Consider the following 21,917-nt stretch of genomic DNA (forward strand, 5'->3'; position numbering starts at 1 on the left):
GTAAACAAACCATCCCAGCCCACCAGCGGATTTCCCTGACGGGCTGCATGCCGAAGATTGCCAATCCCTGAGATAACTGAAAGCATAGGAAAAGATAAAGGGTTAGTAAGTTAGCAACTAACTAACTAGTAAACAAGGAGGAGAAAGCAAGACATCAACAGCAGTGCTGATTACATTTAATGGAGGGATTCCACCTGAGCATGTAATACTTAGGCCATGTCTACACTACAAAGTTTTGTCTACAGAACTCAGCTTTCATCAACAAAACAGTGGAGGTGTAGACTCTGCAATGCTCCTCCCACCAATTTAACTCTCCTACCATGCCAACATAATTAAAACATCTGGATGGGAGGCATAGAGCTTTTTGTGACAAAGTCAGAGCAACGCAGTGTGAGTGTAGACATTGCCTTGCTTATGTCACCCTAAGTGGCCTCCAGGAGGTGTCCCACAATGCCCATCGAAAAAGCAGAAAAAGTATAGCATATAGCATAATTTTGACTTAGTACATCTAAAAGAATCTCCAATTTTGTAGCTGTCATGACAGCCAAACTAGCAGCAATTATGCTAGCACTAAACTGGATCTTGGAGGTGTATGCCCAGCAGTGGCAGTTATTTTTTTTTTAATTCAATTTCAGGCCTTACAGTGATTAAAAGGGTGTCTCAGTATGGAATAGTGATTTAATCAATGAAATTATATTTCTAATAACAGAGTTAGTGCAGCTGGGGATATGTGTAGCATTAGCTGGGATCTCAGTGAAATAGCAGACAAAGCAAGTAAAAATACTGTAAGAAATTGAAAGATTGACACAGAAATGTCCTTGAGTAAATAGAAATTCAGAAGCCTAATACAGAAAAATTTAAAAGAGGAACACAAAAAATTTGGATTAACAAAAAAAGTTCATTTTTTAAAAATTGTACCCTAGAGTTGAAGATAACATCATTCAGGGCCTGGGTAGGAAAAATGAAAAGGAAAAGGAAAAATGAAAAATGTTTTTGTTTAGAGTACTAATTGGCCATTATGGCATAAACAAAAATCTCTTTTAAATAAATAGACACAAAGATGGACTATGTACCGGGGGAAAGCTCAGGATTCAAAGAGGAGCTAGAAGGGCTCAGAAAGATAGCAAGTCTAAAAATGTGAACCTTTTAAGAAAATTAAAACATGCAGGATAACATCTGTAAACCATCTCAGTGGGAGGGGGGGATGGGATATTTCGCAGTGTAATGAGGCTTTCACCAGCTGTACACTGGAGGGGGGGGGGAGAGAGGGAGCAAAATCAGTCACTCAAATGATAATTATGGGGAAGGAATCTGCCAAGAAAATCCAGAAATCATTTTTCTTCACAAAGAAAAATCATACATTTTAAGTACAATTTAGAGTAGTAGTTTAATTGCACTGGGCCAGATTTGGATTGCAAAGAAGAAACTAAGGCAGAATTTGGCTAGCAATGTGTACCATTGTACTGAATAAGCATGGTTTTATTTAGAGCATTTATTAACCTTGAATGTACTGAGGATTTTTTCTGTTCAATCTGTTTAGAAAAGGAAGACTTGTGCTTTTGGCTAACATTGGAGCAATCCACAATTACCTTTACTGCTACAAACAGTAACACATAGGGTGTGATTCTTATGAAAATAATTTAGTACTATGCAGCTGCCTGGTGACACATAATACAGATCAAAGTCCCTACTAACTCTTTGAAATCTACTTATCAAAAACAACTCAATCCTACAGCTCATACTGTGACAAATCCTTTAAATTAGCATTCAAGTAAATAAAATCTTCCTGATCATATAAGGCCTGGTAAATCAGCTTTTATCTCATTGAAGAGGTGTTACCAGAGGGTGGCTCATAAATGCAGACAGAAATTTACCAATGACTATAATAGGAGAAAAAAGTTAGCTAATTTTAAATGAATTAATACTCTAACTTTGATACCTGAGCAGATTGCTTTGGCTAATACCTGTCACTGATAAGGGAACATGCACAAGAGAACACCAGAAGAAAGATGATAATCACCTCCCCACCAACACATACACATTTCTTTTCCTTTATAAATAATTTATCCCTGAGGCTTAGTGATGCTGTAAATGAATCTACTGTAATCTCACTGATGAGCTGTTACAATGCATCATCTTCATTCCTTTTAGAAACATCTAACTAGAATAATTTAGAGTCTAAAAAAACCAGGAACTCATCCATTATTTTATATTTAGTAATATGAAAAACAAACATAGTATAAGGCGATTGCTGGTACATGGGTGTCTACACCCATTCTGATTAATCGGAAAACAATGAAAAGGTCTGTATAATCTCATGAGTCAATGAACCAAAGCTTAAATCATGTAACTAGTAATTATATCACACACATATGGGAGAGCAGAAGTGGAGTCCCCTTTACTAAATGTTTGATTCTGCTGCCCTTCCTCCCCCCCTTTTTTAAAACATAAATAGCTCCAATAAAGTCAAAATGGTTTCCCAATAAAATTTGACATGAAAGACTACGAAGACTTGTAGTTATCATATAGACTTCAAAGGTGTTGTTGTCTTTTACATTAATAACCAGAACTCCTTATTTATATAATTCTATCTGACTAACATTAGTTTTTTTAAATGTCCTTTTCCATACCATAATAAGTGATGAGCTTTAGTCAAGTGCTTGAACTTCGAGGCTGAAATGGATTGATGTTTTGTTATGACATTCTGTAGGACATAGTTTACAAACCTCCCCAAATCCTCTATACCCAAAAGTCATGGTGTTGACTTGACCAGATTTCTTTTTTTAGTACTGCATGTAGAATGCATTGCTTCCTAATAGTTAGTCAGGATATGGGCTCCTTAGCTACTTTGATTATCGGGGCAGCGAGTTATATGGGGCCATGGGGCCCGAGCTCCAGCAATAATCAGGGTCTGGGGGCCCAGCTCCACCAATGTTTGGGGCCGGGTCTCTCCTCTGGCTCCACCTGCTACCCCCCCACACCTCCCCCGAGTGTCCCCCAGCCCCCACTTGATGCCCCCATGCACCTCCCCAGGCCCCAGAGCATCCCTGCCTCTCCCCTGCAGCTCCACCCTGACTCCACTCTTCTAGCTCCTGGCATCAACTGCTGCTGCAGGGTCTTAGTGCCCCCCATCTACTAATGCCAGGGCAGACCGTCCTGCCCCAGCCCTTCCGCTTCGGAGTCCCTTCCTTTTTCCGGTGGGATCCTCCACCAGCACAGGGGGCCCCGCAGCCCACAGTCACCACTCCTGCCCAACACTGGGCAAGGAGCAGCCCCATCCCCCACCCCCAGTGAGGCTTCCTGGACCTGAGAGGGGCCCTAGGAGCACGTGCAGTGACAGTGGGGCGGGGTGAGTGTGCTGCCGGGAGGGAGAGGGGGGCCTCTACCCCAGAGCTTACTGCTGCCAGCAGGGAGAGGGATGAGGGGAGACCTCCTTTCTGGCCCCAGCTCTGGGGCAACCTGCCTGCATCCCAAACTCATCCCATGCCCTTCCCCATCCAGAGCCCTCACCCCCTGCACCCCAACCCTCTGCCCTAGCACTGAGCCTCTCCAACACCCCAAACCCCTCATCCCCAGCCACACCCCACAGCCCTCACCCCTGCACCCGCTCCCTCCGCACCCCTCCTACCCCCAAACTCCCTCCCAGAGCCTGCACCCCCTCCCTCTGCACCCCCTCCCATCCCCAAACTCCATCCGAGAGCCTGCACCCTTCACCCTCTCCTGCACACACCACCCCCGCCCCAGCCTGGAGCCCACACCCAAACTCCGTCCCAGAGCCTGCACCCCTACCCCCTTCTCACACACCCTCTCCTGCCCCCAAACTCCCTCCCAGAGCCTGCACCCCTCACCCCCTCCTGCACTCCCTCCCAGAGCCTGCACCGCTCACCCCCTCCTGCACTCCCACCCCTGGCATCCACACAAAGCCCATGTATTTTTGACTTTATGCTGGTGGAATGCCGAAGTTCTGGAAACATAAAGTCCACCCTTTCAATTAGATTAATTGTAAAAACAGGTATGATTTGTTGATTTAAGGACATTTACTTTGCATATTTTGACATCCAATTTTGACAGTTTATGAAGCTCTAACTTTTAAAATCTTAATATCTACTATTATTTAATAATTTTCCAGACCTACCTCCATAATCTCCAGCAACTGTGAAGCACAGATATTATCCATCAAAATTATATATATGAAAAATAAAAATATAAATAGGCTTGGCATAATTCAATTTTTTAGCACCCAAAAAGGTGTTAGATGCTTTACAAATATGCAAAACCAATCCCAACCCCAAATAACTTACTAATTATGCAGACAGTTACACATATGCTTAAATTTACACCATGAGTAAACCCCTTTAAATCAGTGGGACTTCTCATGTAAGTTAAATTAAGCTAAAGCATAAGTGTTTTCAAGATCAGGGCTTATATAGATAACATATAGATCTAAAACAAAAGACACACAAGAAACATTTTTATTTGTTTGTGATGTGTTCTTTATTTTCTTTACTTGCTCTATCTATTGTAACAGCTTTTGTCATATAGTTGAATTTCTACCCATTTGCTTTTTAGTGGCCAGTTAGTTTTCAGTCCTTACCTAATGTTTTATTTTTATATCTTTTCTTCTAATCAATTTTTATTTATCTCTTATTCTATTTTCAGTAATCAAACTAATATTACAATTATTGGATTCATTTTAAGGACTGGATTTTACTTTCATTTTCACTTGTGCCATTCCATTCTAGTTTTATGATGTACAGGAAACAGTCCAATCTACAAGGCAATCATCCATTCTGTCAGATAGGTTAGTGCAACCTTCATGACCATATATGGAAATAAACCTTCAGGTAAACACATAGGCTATCAGGTGTACTTGTAGCCCTATACAACTGATAAATTATAATCAGAACCTTGCTCTCACATAAAATTGGTATCTATAAGGCCCAGGTATTCATTCCACCAACGTGACTGCCCTTCTCTGAGCAGGTCTGATCATCATGCCATCCTCCACTGGGTCAACATTTCCTAGTGCAGCAAATGCTAGCACAGCAGCTGCACTGTGCATTGGTTTATGATGGAGTGTACCAGGCATTCTGTGCCTCTTGCCAAAGACCTGACTGCCTTAGTGTACCCTGCCCTCCGAAGTGGCTCTTTAAGAAGAGATGGGCAGTGAATCTGGCCCTTCAGGGTTTGCCTTGGGTCAGCTGCTGGAGGAACAAGAACTACTTAGTCCTCCTGCATCTAGAAGTACTAAGAGCAGGCAGAGGCCAACAAGGGCCTATCAGGCCAGATAAAAAAGGCTGGTTGCTTCTATTAAAGGTCAATTCTGTGTGAAGTCAGGCCTGGTCAGAGACTAATTCTGACTGTACTTTTTGTTTAGGTCAATGAGAGACTTATGATTTATTTTGTGGAAAGTAAAGCTTAGGTGGCTCATCCTGAGTTAGACATTAACTGGCCTCCTGAAAACTAGGCAAGCTTATTTCTCAAGATGCCCCCTGGCTCAGGTGAGTCGGTGACATGGTTGTGACCCAGGGACCTCTTTGTACCAACTGGGAGAGGGCTCAGAGGTACATAAGTGTTACACGGATGCCCTCTGCCTGGTGTCTACATACTAGTCTGCCAAGGAATGTCATGAAAGGCCTCTAATGAAAGTCTGTGTCACACTGGTCATGATAATTGTGAGATGTATGTGCAGATAGTGTGTAAGAAGATATGTATATACACATTGTAAATTATGTTCTTAAGGCCGTGTAGTTAACGGGAAATCAGTCATGTCTTGAGACAAATTTCTCCAGACAGTAGGTGGGAGACACATATTTCCTTATCTAATGATTATGTTTCTTACAGTAGAAGTCTATTAACATACTAAATCAAATGCTAATTAGGAGCTTGCAGGGACTTCAAAAGAAAATGAGAAAGTCAGCAAAGGGAGATAGAAGAAGTGATCCTCGTCAAAAAAAAAAAAAGTTACTGAGCAACTTATTGTCTGTCTGGTCTTTGCTAATGGATACTGAAACAGGGATGGTTCTGGGTTTTGAGGGGCTCTGTAAAATATAAGCCATATGGAGCCTCTAGAAGATTTCAATAGCCCACATAGCACATTGGGATTTGAGTATGGGGCAGGTCACGGTTTCTTGCCATTAGGGGAATATTAAGAGTTTTAGCAATAGGGCAGGGCAGACACAGGGACATTTGGCAATAAGATTACATCATTTGGAAGGAAATAGCAGGGGGACTTTGACATATTTTGTCAGGGGACTTGGTTGTGGTGGACTGTTGGGTAAGGCCATTTCATAGAAGAGGCACTCACAGAAAAAGCAGGAGTATCACATACTGGCATAATTGGCATATGCTAGTAACTGGCCCTGTCTTAAAATGAAATTATATATAATCCTGAATTTATAACACAGTGAAATGTTATAGAAATATATGTCATAAATGCATTATTGTGATTTCACTGCTGGCTAGGAGGCTTGTACAGAAAAATACTATTTAAGCACTTCTGTGTTGTAGTGGGGCTCTTATGTACCCTATGGCCTAATAAAATTGTGTTATATTCCCTCTCTGTGCTTGCGATTGGAATTAAAAAAATGCTAATACTCTACCCACATTGGTCCTACAGTCCCAAAATAGCTAGATTTTTTCCTAAAATTACCAGCAATTAAACAGTTAATAATGTTGACATTTGAATTGCCACTGTATACAAAGTTAACACAAATAGTGCAGTTCATGTTTTTTCTATTATTTTTGCTTAGCTGCAGACTCAGGAAAACAGTGCTGCATCAGTTCATATTTGGAAGGTTATCTTCACAACCATAAGGGCTGGACAATTGTTTTTTAAATTAAAGCTTAAATTCTGCAGAAATGTATATGCCTACCAGAAAATTGCAAATTGGATCTCTGGTTTAATCTGATCTCTGGTCTTTTCATTCCATAATTCGATGCCACATGGCAGGCACCAGGCAAAGCTCAGGGCTGCTGACTGCACACTGGGAATGACACTCAAAGGGGTTGGTATGTATGTTAAACTAGCAGCAAATACTGCAATAAATAATTTAAAAAATAAAGATTAAACACAATTGTGTGTTTGAAAGTCTTCTGAAATATCCCAGTTCCTTCCTATCATATCAAATAGGGCTTTGATTTTGAAAGGGTAGATCAAGCAGACAGATATTTAAATTTAGCTGTATATATTACATATCATGGGGGGGAAAGTGTGACCAGTTATGAATTAAAAGTGAACTCCCAACAACTTCCTGAAGAGCATTTATTTAAAATGATACATAAATTGGGACACAGGCACATCCATTTCATTTCCTTGTCTGTTTTACATGCAACATTCAAGCTTCAGAGCTGGGAAACTGGCACCAGAAACAGAAACCACAAAAGAGGATTTTATTTCAGCATGTGCTTACATGCATCACCATAAACAATGCAAGCAAGAAGTTCATATGATAGAAAACAAATACAATAAAGACACCACGTCCCAATTAGGAAAGCAAAATCAAAACTACAATTCCCCCTTGCCTAGTCTCCTGGCTATTAATATCTACATATAGACTCACACACTGAGAAAACTCCTTCTTTGTCTCCATATCCTGCAGATTGATATGCAATATATAATTCAAAAGAGCTCCGTATTCTCCATCATATCCTATTCACTCTATTAAAATATACCTTTAATTTGGTGTCTGGTGTGAGGAAGCATCTTGTCAAGGTGAGATCTGATAGGTCTAGTTCCTCATGATCAACTTGCTGCAAGCGCCTTTTGGGGGATTTTATTCTGTTTTTCATACTTTATGTGTTAAAGTCTGTTTGTTTAAAATGATTAAAATGTAAAAATAACCTGAATGTTTTAAAATATATTGAATATAACCCTCCCAATGAGAGCAGCAGCTGGCTGGCTAGAATGCATTGTAAAAAGCGTAAAGTTGTGCCGGAGATATTCTGGGAACACATTAAATGCATCTTGTCAGCAAAGCCAAGGAACCGCCTCCCCCCTCCAAAAGGTGGCTGCAGGGCACATTTAACACAAGGGTTTCTCCAGACCCCTTTACCTGCTGCTGGTCTTGTATCAGTCCCTCCTCCTGCTCCGGCTCCGGCGTCTGTGCCAGCCGCGGCTACAATACTTGCTGCGAACTAGAAGACACCAGCTAGTAGCTACCGGGACTCGGGAGCCACCGAACATCCGCTGGACAGGCAGCTGCCGAGGCCAATCCTACTGCGTCCCTGGAGCGGGGCTCGGCTCCGAGTGGCGAGCTCCCTCCAGAGGGCTGGGCAGGACTGAGTGGCACTACCAAGGTGTCCGTGTCCAGTGTGTTCATTAGATAGTCTGTGGCTGAAGGAATTAAAATGATGGGGGTACCAAGAATCCCTGCCCTCGAGGAGAAAGATGGAGGGGGAAACCAGGGGCCCTGCCCTGGCTGGGAAATTGTGAGGTAACCAGGAGGGCGGCATGGTTCTTAGCGCAGGGGCATCATAGAGCAACAGAATTCACTGCTTTAAAACCCTCTTGAAAAAGAAGTATTAACATGGGATGATGCAGGGCAGAGTCCACGCCCCCCCTTCCGGGCAGGGAGGAGGAGCGGGCTGGCTGCCTCCCCAATAAGAGCCCCGGTTTTGCGTATCCTTGCTCCGGTATAGTGAAGAATAGCGAGATGATCCAACAAAAATAATCGTGGGCCAGGGCGTCCCATACTGGTCAGCTCGCACTGAGGAACCCATGGTTCAGCGACCCCTTAAATCTGGTATCTAGGCTAGTACCCTGTTGCCCACACGCCTAAAGCCAGCCTTGAGTCTGAGTGAGAACTTTTCCTCCCCTTTATCTCCCGGGGGAGCTCCTCAGACTTGCGCTGTGCTGTGAGTCTGCTGGTGACTTGAAGAACTTTCTCTGCATAATTATCCACGAGACCTAATTTTAGAGCCAAATTTACCTCAGACCTCTTTCATTACTAGACACCAATGGGGAAAAATAGCTCACGAAGCAGAAAAAATGTTATTGATGATTACAAAATATGACTTCAATCTCACGATGAACTTCCTGCATTCCTATTTTCCTTATGACCGTTTTCCCTCCCTCCTTTTGTTTTACACACGTGATCCCTGAAAAGTTGATAGGTTGTTGTTGGCACTGACAAATCTCTCGAGGGTAATTAAAACCTGGGATTGAAAAAACGGCTTGAGTTTTAAATCAGGTGAATAAATACATAGTACTTGTAAATCTATTATCTGGATCGAATGGCTTCAAATGTTGTCTGTACAATATTGGAGTGAATGAAAAAGATTGTCATTGCATTCAGTGTATTTGAGACAGAGAAATTGGGGGCGCTGGCATCCCCGTAGCAATAAAAGACATTAAGGTCGCTGCATACTTGCCAGTATGCGCATTTGCGCAATTGGGGTGAACAAACTGCCTAGAGAATGTGTTATTTCTGCATTTTCACTTTTAAAACCCGAATGTACAACTCCTGCAGTCATCGCATTGCTGATCTGCAGTGAATTATCAGCGGTAGATTAATTATATATTTGTTAAAAAGTGTTTCCTCTCCAGCCCTCAAAGTCTGTGCTGTAATATACATTCATCACTGATCTCTCTCATGTATTGCTCTTAGCTGAGGCAAAGCTGCGCGCGCGCGGGGCGCGTCAGAGCAATAGACCAGCCTCTACCAGGAAGCAAGGAGAACGCGTTTACTCTACAGCCTGCTTGACTGAAGCGTTTTGAGCCCAGCCGGGCACCGTCGAGAGCTCTCTCTTTCCCGCTTCAGATTGCAGCGCGAGTGGCGGCGTTTCCCAGCCAATGAGGCTGCTGCCGCAATGGCCGAGCAGGGGCTGGAGCTGGCCTCTATGATCCCAGCCCTCAGGGAGCTGGGCAGGTAGGTCTGCAGCGACCCCGCACAGACACCGCCTTTCCTCGCTCCCTTCAGGAGCCAGGAGTCTCCGGTCCGGCTGCGCCTGCTGGAGCTCCGACATGTCCCGTGGAAACCCACTCAGCAAACGCTGGGTTGCCAGCGCTGGTCCCCAGACGAGCATTATAGCAGAGCCGTAACATGACTTCCTTATGTGCAGTGGCAGCTGGGTCCCCAAGCTGTGATGATGATTTACACGCAGCGCTATTAAAAACAACTAGAAATAACACTTTACATATTATTTGAAACAAATATTACAAAAAATCCCTCATCATGATGGTTGAACTCCTGGCACAGTCCTCTCTGACCTCACCTACTCTCCATCTATTCTAAAATCTATGAAGCCCTTTTCAGTGTCTGAACCTCTGACTATCTCTCTGCTGCTGTTTTATTATTAACTTTGTCTTTGTGCTATTTAACTCTGCAAAGCTTTATGGATCACTTGTTTGTTTATAGTTTATCTACGATGCTCACTCACTGCAATATCTTAGCACCTCGGACATGCTAATGATTTATCTTCACAACAATGCTATGATGTAGGAAAGTATTATTAGTACCGTTATACAGAGAGGAAAATTAAGATGCAGTGAGGTTAAGTTGTTCTAAGACACATGACAAGACTATGGAAAAGCCAGGAATAGAAACCAGATTTGCTGCATCTCAGTGCAGTACCTGACAATCCTGCTTCTCTCATACACAGTACAACCTTTTCTGATTTTAAAGACTTTTAGAAGGAACCAATGCTAAATCTGAAATTCAGTGTATAATATTGAATTGCTCAGACATTTTAAACAACTGGTATTTTTTTACTTTAAGATGAAAAAGTATTCAGGTGGAAATACACATTTTATAACTAGCTTTATTTTTAATTTCAGTGCCAGTCCAGAGGAATATAATACTGTTGTGCAGAAGCCAAGACAAATTCTCTGCCAGTTCATTGACAGAATACTTACAGATGTAGATGTTGGTAAGTAAAGCAGGTTTTTAGTGGCATATCCCTTTCTTTCAGTGGAACCCTGCTAATCTGCATTTTGTACATTCTCATCAAAAACTTGGTACTTTCTTCCTCACACTTCAACACACATTTAGTAACAAAACTAGGTCTCATGTTGTCTTGATTTAATTATTTTTATAAAATATATAACAAAGTACTTACTAGTATAATATAAATTAGTATATTTAAACCTAAACTATAATTGTCAGAATAAACAAACAGCTATTATGATGCATTAAATATGAAGGCTTCTGCATTGTAAAATGTACCCTTACTTGCGGATAAGTAGGGCCCTACCAAATTCATGGTCCATTCTGGTCAATTTCATGGCCAGAGGGTTTTAAAATTGGTCAGTTTAAAAATTTCAGATGTTTACATCTGAAATTTCATGTTGTTGTGACTGTGGGGGTCCTGACCCAAAATGAGATCGTGGGGAGGGAGGGTTTGCAAAGTTGTTGTGAGTGGGGGGTTCCTAAGATTGCCACCCTCACTTCTGTGCTGCCTAGGCAGCAATCTCTGAGCTTCCTGCAGTTACAGGAGGTTCCCGGAAGTGGAAGTGGGTAGGGGCCCCTGACCAATTTGGGAGCCCCCCTAGAAAAATGGGTGCCCACAAAGCAGCCCTAGGGTGGAAGCCCCAAATGGGTCACCCCGAGCCCCAGCAGGAGCCCTGAGGGAAGGACCCCCGAGCCCCAGCTGCAGAGCTGAAGCCTCGAGCCTGGACTGCTCTGAGCTGTGGCTAGGAGGCAGAAGTCCCAAACCCAAGCTGCCCCGAGTTCTGGCTGGAGTGTCAGGGGGCAGAAGACCAGAGCCTGGCAGCCTTGGCTGGGAGGAGGTGGAAGCCCCGAGCTCCAGCTGGCGCAGTGGAGAGGGGCGGAAGCCCTGAGTCTGAGCTGCCGGGGGAGGTAGCTCGGTGCCCAGAGCTGCGGCAGGAGTTGCGAGGTGGGGGTGCAGAACCCCAGAGCCCGGGCCATGACATGTCTTTCACAGTCGGGAAATTGGTAGGACCCTATTCACATAAAAAGGATTTGCAGGATTATTTCTTATGTCAATATTTGTAGTTAATTTTTTTAATTTTAGAATGCTGTTATAATAAATATTAATACTTGTTAATTCATAGTGGAGCTCCTAGTTGTCAGTGGGAATTAACAAAGCTCTGCTGTTTCTGGAATACATGCATCCCCTTTGTCTTGTATTTATATAACAACTTTGCTGCAGATATACAAATAGATATTTCAGGGACATGATCTCATCCAGGAGATTAGATATGGCTCTTTGCTTAATGAAGTAACACGCACATATGTGACATACACTATGATGTGTTTGTTATTTCTTGAGACACATGAGGTGATTGAGATCTTCTATTCTATCTCACTGTTTTTCTACTAATAAAAAAAATCTGCTTTGAATGTTGCTTCTGAATACGTGGACATTATCACATAAATCCTCTGGTAATTTAATTGCTATCTGATCCTGAGAATTTTGTATAAATAACTTCTCCCCGGTCTTCTTCTATAAACCATGAGGATTTAGAAAAATCTGAGATGGTGTAGTGACGGGTTAGAGGTTTTTGGTTGGTTGTGCAAGCTAACTATGGGATAATCCAGGATTTCTTAATTATTTCATTGAATGTATTGGATTCAACAGGCTGTGGTGGTGGTGAGAGGGGTCTTACATTTCTTCCAGCCTTAGAATAATTTTTACTGTGTTTTCTGCTTGGGTTTCTCTAACTTTCATCAAGTTTGGGTTGGGAAAAACAGCAAGTCTTACTGTTTGCCATTTTCTACTGGTTGTATATATAAGTGGTATTAAAAGAATTGCATTTTAATACACGTTGATAGTACCCATATGAGTAATTAAGACAAATATCTTTTGTACAATTGAATTCTTCATATATATTGATGTGACATACAGTATCTACAGTTGAGAATATGTATATTGTGAGCACATAATAATGAAATATTCTCCTGATTTGTAGCCATACAAAATCCATATTGTGTTGCGCTACAGTAGTTCCCATATGGAAATGTTTCTTTCCTTGAAGTTTGAAGTTACTAAGGTGCAGTAGCAATGGGACTGTTTATTTTCTTTTCAGTTGCTTTGGAACTTGTCAAGAAAACTGATTCTCAGCCAAGTTCTGTGATGCTCCTTGATTTTATTCAACACATCATGAAATCTTCACCTCTTATGTTTGTAAATGTGAGTGAAAATCACCAGGAAACTGAGTGCAGTTGCATAGGTGAGTTTTCTTAAACATTTTTGCTTAATTTAAGCACTGAAAATAACCTATTACATTTCAATATTTTACCCAGCAGATTAAACAAATATCCGCGTCCCCATTTTTGCTCTCTTTCACGTGCTTGTTTTGCATGTTGTGAATTAAATGAATATTTGATAGCCTGTTTTAAATGTATGATGCATTAGATTTCTGTACATGTGGATTGCATAACACATATCCAAGGACAGAGTCTGACCCTCTTGTTCATCACTGTTGCTTGTCCATAAAGACACTGGCCAGCTCCCATCTGGGAGGTATCCTGAAGATGTGGTAATTTTTTGGGTTTTGGAAAGCATGCTAAGAGGTGGCGTGCCAAAGAGACAGAAGAAGGATCTGCAGTGGTTGGGAGCGTATATTGAGACAGGCGTCCTGACCCAAAATCAGTTCCTCCAGTTGGGATTCACTTCCTCTTCCTGAATCCTTTTCAGCGAACGCCCCATTCCTGGAAGAAGCAATATGGAGGCAGGGTGCGGTTGCAACAGAGGCTAAGAGATGGAAATTTTCTTACATGAAATCAAGAACAGCTCTGTGCTGAAGAGTGGGCTAGTTGCTGAAAACTGGCGGGCAGTGAGGGTGATGAGGTTAGCTACTTGCCTAAGAGGAAGCAGGGAAGACTTAGGGTATGTCTACACTACGAAATTAGGTCGAATTTATAGAAGTTGATTTTTTAGAAATTGATTTTATACAGTCGATTGTGTGTGTACCCACTCAAGACCATTAAGACCATTAACTCGTCGGAGTGCATCCACAGCTCACCGTCACCGTACGTCTCCTGGGTGCTGGCAGACATGGCACTGCATTGCTACACAGCAGCAGCTCATTGCCTTTTGGCAGCAGACGGTGCATTACGACTGGTAGCCATCATCGTCGTCTCCTGGGTGCTCTTTTAGCCGACCTCGGTGAGGGGCACCTGGGCAGACATGGGTGCTCCTGGCAGACCTCGGTGAGGTCTGTCAGGGGCACCTGGACATAAATGGGAGTGACTCCAAGTCATTCTCTTTTTAAGTTTCGTCTCATGGAGATTCAGTCCTGCCTGCAGTCGTACTGCACCGTCTTCTGGCGAGCACCCAGGAGATGACGATGACTAGCAGTTGTACTGCACAGTCTGCTGCCAGCCTAAGATGTATAAGAGAGATGTAATGGATCAAAACAAGAAAGAGACCAGATTTGTTTTGTATTCATTTGCTCCTCCCTCCCTCCCCTGAATAGCGGTGGGAGGGATAGCTCAGTGGTTTGAGCATTGGCATGCTAAACCCAGGGTTTTGAGTTCAGTCCCTGAGGGGACAGTTGTGTGTGTTTCTCCTTGATGCAAACCCACCCCCTTTGTTGATTTTCATTCCCTGTAAGCCAAGTTGCCCCTCCCTCCGTCAGAGCAGCGGCAGACAATCGTTTAGCGCCTTTTTTCAGTGCAGACGCCATAGCACGGCAAGCATGGAGCCTGCTCAGATCACTGCCGCAATTATGAGCACTGTAAACACTACGCGCATTATCCTGCAGTATATGCAGAATCTGTAAAAGCAAAACCAGGCGAGGAGGCGACGGTAGTGTGGTGACAAGAGTGATGAGGACATGGCCACAGACTTCTCTCAAAGTATGGGCCCCAGCAATGTGGACATCATGGTGATAATGGGGCAGGTTCATGCCATGGAACGCCGATTCTGGACCTGGGAAACAAGCATAGACTGGTGGGACCGCATAGTGTTGCATGTCTGGGATGATTCCCAGTGGCTGCGAAACTTTCGCATGTGTAAGGGCACTTTCATGGAACTTTGTGATTTGCTATCCCCTGCCCTGAAGCGCAAGAATACCAAGATCAGAGCAGCCCTCACAGTTCACAAGTGAGTGGCGATAGCCCTGTGGAAGCTTGCAACGCCAGACAGCTACCGGTCAGTCGGGAATCAATTTGGAGTGGGCAAATATACTGTGGGGGCTGCTGTGATCCAAGTAGCCAATGCAATCAAAGAGCTGCTGATATCAAGGGTAGTGACTCTGGGAAATGTGCAGGTCATAGTGGATGGCTTTGCTGAAACGGGATTCCCTAACTGTGGTGGGGCGATAGACGGAGCCCATATCCCTATCTTGGCACCGGAGCACCAAGGCAGCGAGTACATAAACTGAAAGGGGTACTTTTCAATAGTGCTGCAAGCACTGGTGGATCACAAGGGACGTTTCACCAACATCAACGTGGGATGTCCGGGAAAGGTACATGATGCTTGCATCTTCAGGAACTCTGGTCTGTTTCAAAAGCTGCAGCAAGGGACTTTCTTCCCAGACCAGAAAATAACCGTTGGGGATGTTGAAATGCCTGTAGTTCTCTTTGGGGACCCAGCCTACCCCTTAATGCCATGGCTCATGAAGCCATACACAGGCAGCCTGGACAGTAGTCAGGAGTTGTTCAACTATAGGCTGAGCAAGTGCAGAATGGTGGTAGAATGTGCATTTGGACATTTAAAAGCACTCTGGCGCAGTTTACTGACTCGGATAGACCTCAGCGAAAAGAATATCCCCATTGTTATTACTGCTTGCTGTGCGCTCCACAATATCTGTGAGACTAAAGGGGAGACATTTATGGCGGGGTGGGAGGTTGAGGCAAATTGCCTGGCTGCTGATTACGTGCAGCCAGACACCAGAGCGGTTAGCAGAGTGCAGGAGTGCGCGGTGCACATCAGAGAAGCTTTGAAAACCAGTTTCATGACTGGCCAGGCTACAGTGTGAAAGTTCTGTTTGTTTCTCCTTGATGAGCTCTCCCCCCCCTCCCCCCTTGGTTCACTCTACTTCCCTGTAAGCTAACCACCCTCCCCTCATCCCTTTAATCACCGCTTGCAGAGGCAATAAAGTCATTGTTGCTTCACATTCATGCATTCTTTATGAATTCATCACACAAATAGGGGGATAACTGCCAAGGTAGCCCGGAGGGGTGGGGGAGGAGGGAAGGACAAGCCCACACTGCACTTTAAAACTTATTGAATGCCAGCTTTCTGTTGCTTGGGCAGACCTCTGGGGTGGAGTGGTTGGGTGCCTGGAGGCTCCCGCACCACGTTCTTGGGCATCTGGGTGAGGAGGCTATGGAACTTGGGGAGGAGGGCGGTTGGTTACACAGGGGCTGTAGCGGTGGTCTGTGCTCATGTTGCCTTTCCTGAACCTCAACCATATGCCGGAGCATATCAGTTTGTTCCTCCAGTAGCCTCAGCATTGCCTCTTGCCTTCTGTCACCAAGCTGATGCCATCTATCATCTTCAGCCCGCCACTTGTCCTCGCGTTCATATTGTGCTTTCCTGGACTCTGACATTGTCTGCTTCCACACATTCTGCTGGGCTCTTTCAGTGTGGGAGGACTGCATGAGCTCAGAGAACATTTCATCGTGAGTGTGGTTTTTTCACCTTCTAATCTTCGCTAACCTCTGGGAAGGAGAAGATAGTGTGAGCGTTGAAACATTTGCAGCTGGTGGAGGGAAAAAAAGGGAGAGTGGTAGTTAAAAAGACACATTTTAGAGAACAATGGGTAGACTCTTTATTTAAAATGGGTTGGCAATTTAAAAGGAGGGGCTGCGGTTTTCGGGTTAACGTGCAGCACAAACCCAACTAACCCACCCTCACCCAATTCTCTGGGATGATCGCTTCACCCCTCCCACCACTAACAGTGTGGGAACATTTCTGTTCAGCCACAGGCAAACAGCCCAGCAGGAACGGGCACCTCTGAATGTCCCCTTAATAAAATCACCCTATTTCAACCAGGTGACCATAAATTATATCACTCTCCTGAGGATAACACAGAGAGATAAAGAACAGATGTTGTTTGATTGCCAGCAAATACCGGGACCATACGCTGTGTTATGCAATGATTCCAGACTATGTGCCACTGGCCTGGCATGGTAAAGTGTCCTACCAGGGAGTACGGAATACGGCTGCCCTCTCCAGAAACCTTTTGCAAAGGCTTTAGGAGTACATTTAGGAGAGTTTTATGGAGATGTCCCTGGAGGATTTCCGCTCCATCCCCAGACATGTTAACAGACTTTTCCAGTAGCTGACTTGGCCGCGAATGCCAGGGCAAATTAATCATTAAACACACTTGCTTTTAAACCAGGTATAATATTTACAAAGGTATGCTCACCAGAGGTCCCTTCTCCACCTGGCGGGTCCGGGAGGCAGCCTTAGGTGGGTTCAGGGGGTACTGACTCCAGGTCCAGGGTGAGAAACAGTTCCTGGCTGTCGGGGAAAACGATTTCTCCGCTTGCTTGCTGTGAGCTATCTTCAACCTCCTCATCATCTTCCTCGTCCCCAAAACCCGCATCCCTGTTGCGTGCTACTCCATTGATGGAGTCAAAGCACAGGGGTGGGGTAGTTTTAGGGGCACCTCCTAGAATGGCATGCAGCTCATCATAGAAGCGACATGTCTGGGGCTCTGACTCGGAGGGGCCGTTTGTCTCTCTGGTTTTTTGGTACGCTTGCCTCAGCTCCTTAAGTTTCACGCGGCACTGCTGCAGGTCCCTGTTATAGCCTCTGTCCTTCATGCCCTTGGAGATTTTTTCTAATGTTTGGGCATTTTGTCTTTTGGAACGGAGTTCTGATAGCATGGATTTGTCTCCCCAAACAGCGATCAGATCCCGTACCTCCCGTTCGGTCCATGCTGGGGTTCTTTTGCGATTCTGGGACTCCATCATGGTCACCTTTGCTGATGAGATCTGCACTCACCTGCAGATTGCCACACTGGCCAAACAGGAAATGAGATTCAAAAGTTCGCGGGCCTTTTCCTGTCTACCTGGCCAGTGCATCTGAGTTGAGAGTGCTGTCCAGAGCGGTCACAATGGAGCAGTCTGGGATAGCTCCCGGAGGCCAATACCGTCGAATTGCGACCACACTACCCCAATTTGACCCGGCAAAGTCGATTTCAGTGCTAATCCCCTCGTCGGGGGAGGAGTACAGAAATCGATTTTAAGAGCCCTTTAAGTCGAAAAAGCTTCGTCATGTGGACGGGTGCAGGGTTAAATCAATGTAACGCTGCTAAATTCGACCTAAACTCATAGTGTAGACCAGGTCTTAGAGTAGCCATAGTGAAGGAAGGAAACTGTGCTGGAATAGGCTGTCAGCCATGGGCTGTGGCATGAGATGGATATTTTGGACACCCTAGTACAATTAATTGTGGCTAGTTATACTCATCTCATCTTTGGTGGGGTGTGAGTGTTAAGTATAGTTGTTAGTGAAACATTATTTATATAGTCTTCTCTAAAGAGTAAATCCTGTAGCATATGAATCACAATATTTCTTTTGTGTGTGTTTTTCTTTTTCTATTTAGAATTTAGTAATTGGATTATAACAAGGCTTCTGCGAATTGCTGCAGCTCCAAACTGCCATGTGTTACACAAGAACATCTGTGACGTCATCTGCTCTCTCCTGTTGCTTTTTAAAGCGAAAAGCTGCACTGTTTTTGAGGTGCTGACAAAGGATTTACTGCAACTTTTCCAAGATCTAATTTTCTTGCATGAAAGAAATATACAGAGGCAGCTTCAGAGGAACTTGTTAGCCTGGCCAGTGGTGGTAAACAGATTTTTAAGCAACACAAATGAAAATCTAGGTTATTTAACCTCAGCCACGTTACAATTGATGGGCATGCATGATGTGGAAGGTTTGGAAATTACATTAATGACCATTCTGATTGACATTGTTTCTGATGTATTTTTTGCAAGAGAGGACCTTATTCTGTGGGGGATAGGTTGCTCGCTGTTGGAGTATGGTAGACCAAAAATTAAAGCTTTAGCCTTGAACCTTTTAATAAAATTGATCCAATTAGGAGGGCCACCAGAACAGCCTGCTGGCATTTTCTTCACAGTCTTTTTTGGAATCTTACAGTCAGTACTTGAAATGGATGTTGGAAAATTAGAACTCTTTGGAGAACCACTGTTACGCTTGGTGAGGACATTATTTCCTTTTGAAACAGATTCTTATGTAAATATTGAACCTGTCTACCTAAATATGCTGTTAGAGAAGCTTCGAGCACTGTTTGAAGCTGATGTGCTTAGACAGCTTAAGTCTGAAAAGTTGAAAGCTGCTTTGTGTCACATACTTCAGTATTTTCTGAAGTTTGTTCCAGCTGGATATGAATCTGCTTTAGAAGTAAGAAAGGCCCATATCTGTACCATCTGTGGAATTTTTGTTGATGTAGTTGGAAGTCAAGAACAACAAGAGGTAGGTTAATCTGAAAAAATATTTGTTATTTTTGTAATCCATCTATGTAAGGAAGAATACCTAGTAACTAAGTGTTTCAGAAATGCCTTAAGATAGATTATTGGGTTATGGGTAAATCATGTCCTTCTTTCTGTTTCTGTAATTATATAATATCTAAATTCAGGCCCTGATTCTGCTATGTGATGTGTGTGTGGACCTTTATGCCTGCATGGAGCCACATGAAGCCAGTGGAGCTCCAGGCAGATACAGGGTCTTGCCCACACACATCATAATGTAGAATTGAGGCTCAAGATTATCCCTGTCCTGAAGAATGTACAGTGTATCTCTATTTATACTTTAAAGTGTCTAGCACATTTTTTGAGTTCTATTAATAAATAGGTTGTTTTTAATGAATGCAGTCATCTTTAGTTGGTCATCTTTAGTTATATGTAAAAGATTGAGAAATTAGATAATGTTTCTTCCAGCCAAGATGCTACTGATGTGTTTGTATGGTGGTTGGGGGAATCTTATTGAACTTATTAAAAAATTCTCTGAAATTTAGGAGAGGCTACAGATATCTATGTAGTTTATGACAGGACAGGATAACAGTATACAGGAGCAGATAACAATTTCATACAACCCTGGTAAAATTACCTGACTAGATAAAGACTACCTCCAGCACTGTAGTCTAGCAAGCAGGAAACCCATGCTGGATTTTCAAGGTCTCTGTGCAAAGTTGGTTTATAAACCTAAGTAGAGTACAAAAATAAATGGCATAGAAGTAACATGTTTCCCTGATATTTATTGTATAGATAAAATAAGGGAATAAAACAGACTGAATGGATAATCCTGACTAATGGCTATATAATGTGAATGAAAGAGAACTAGCAATAGCAGTCCACTCTCAGAAAAGAGCACAGAAAGCTGCATTGGTATATGAAAGCTTTTGACACATAACTGAGAGGCATGAAAACACTTATTAACATAAGTACTTCTATGTAGTTTTATAGAGTTCAGTGGGATTACTCTTGTAAGTTAATTTTCCATGTGTATAAGTGTTTGTGGAATCAGATTTTTGTACAGGAGTTTTTTCCGCTTTCTGGAGCTGCCATAAACTTGTGAAACGTTTGTACAAAATATTGCCACCTCCCCATCTCTCTTGACAAAACAAGAAACAGCATACTTAATACTACTTTTGTGTGTGTGCACATTTGTCTGTTGTAGTATCTGGTGAGTCCACTTTATGCAGCATTAAAAACAGAAGGGCTGGAAATCATTCAGGAGCTTCAGTGTCAGAACCAGCTGGATACCTCTGATACAGATGGATGGAGCAGCAGTAGTGATGAAATTCCAGAAAAAAAGCAACGACTAAGTCTATCAATAAAGCATCCAAAGAAATCACCGGTTCCAGCAGCGTATGATATTTATTCAATAACTATCTTCTATAGCAGTTTGGTTAGATCTTGCCAGTTAACTGGATGGTGAAATAGTTGCATTTAATGTAATTCTTCTTGGCATCTTACAATGCAACACCTGCATTGGATCTACTTTTTTCAATTTTATTTTTCAAAGTATAAATATCCAGAGATCATTTTATGGATTAAATCATTATTTGCCAAATTTAATTTAAAATAAAAAAGGATACCATTTGTTGCTTAATACATCAACATCAAACAACCTTTGATTTTTTGTATAGCTATACATTAAAATAGCAAAATAGGGAGTATGTAATATTTTAAAATTGTCTGTTTCATAGTTTTTATGTGAGTTTGTGTAAGCCACACAAAACACAACATATAACCCAGTCATATTTGTTCCGGAATCCGAAATACTCCATCATAATATATAATCCACATGTATTTCATTTTCACTTTAAAAATATTTGTGTAGATATTCGTAATTTTAAAAACGAATACAGTTTTATTCCTATTTAAACTTACTCGTTATTTGTAGAATTGAATGACCGCGTTTTAGATCCTGATGTTGCAATTAATGGACAAAAGAGACCATCAAAAACCTATCTCACCCAAGGGGCAACATTAAAGCACTCCATTGTTCCATTTTCTCAGTTAGTTACATCTTTGACCCATGATAACACTTTTAGAAAAGATGATTGTCTTCTACAGCTCTTCATGTGTGGCTGACTTTTTCAAGAATAATTGACCAAAGCTTTATTCCTCATGAATTAATATTAATTTATGCTTCTGAAGTTTTTTTTTTTTTTTTTTTTTTTTTTTTTTTGGTTCACTCAAAATATAAGAATTAAGTAGTCATTTTTCTACAGCTACATTCCTACCTCCAAAACTGGTTAGTTCTAGCATCATTTACAAAGAATTGCATGTTGCTGAATGAATACTTTTAAAAACTAAAATAATGTGGTTAATTACAGGCTTAGTCCCGTGAACATGAAAATGAAGAGCATGCTGTGGAATGCAATAAACAAGAAAGCTGCCTCCTTAGTATTTCTCCTGGAGCAAGATGCTCTGACATCAGACATTCTTCACATTGTAGAAGGGATTGCAGTAGTACTACGACTAGCTGCCCTGTGTACTGTTCATTGCTCTCAAAATTCTAACAGGTAAAAG

General features: G+C 42.6%; 2 protein-coding genes across 2 annotated transcripts in view; one reads left to right on the top strand and one right to left on the bottom strand.

Moving 5' to 3' along the window:
- Positions 1-9,066, bottom strand: part of PLS1 (plastin 1) — a 78,611-nt gene extending 69,545 nt beyond the window's left edge. The window contains exon 1 of the mRNA XM_005303269.5: positions 8,055-9,066. The gene's annotated coding sequence lies outside the window, so the exon portion shown is untranslated. The remainder of the gene's footprint in view (positions 1-8,054) is intronic.
- Positions 9,067-9,695: 629 nt separating this feature from the next.
- ATR (ATR serine/threonine kinase) overlaps positions 9,696-21,917 on the top strand; it is a 79,661-nt gene continuing 67,439 nt past the window's right edge. Inside the window, exons 1-6 of the mRNA XM_008171483.4 lie at positions 9,696-9,869; positions 10,778-10,869; positions 12,989-13,132; positions 18,464-19,353; positions 20,557-20,747; positions 21,722-21,910. Coding sequence (XP_008169705.2) covers positions 9,811-9,869; positions 10,778-10,869; positions 12,989-13,132; positions 18,464-19,353; positions 20,557-20,747; positions 21,722-21,910 — 1,565 coding nt within the window. The 5' untranslated portion in view covers positions 9,696-9,810. The remainder of the gene's footprint in view (positions 9,870-10,777; positions 10,870-12,988; positions 13,133-18,463; positions 19,354-20,556; positions 20,748-21,721; positions 21,911-21,917) is intronic.

This window comes from Chrysemys picta, chromosome 9 (genome assembly GCF_011386835.1).
Source record: "Chrysemys picta bellii isolate R12L10 chromosome 9, ASM1138683v2, whole genome shotgun sequence".
In the NCBI taxonomy this organism is placed as follows: domain Eukaryota; kingdom Metazoa; phylum Chordata; order Testudines; family Emydidae; genus Chrysemys; species Chrysemys picta.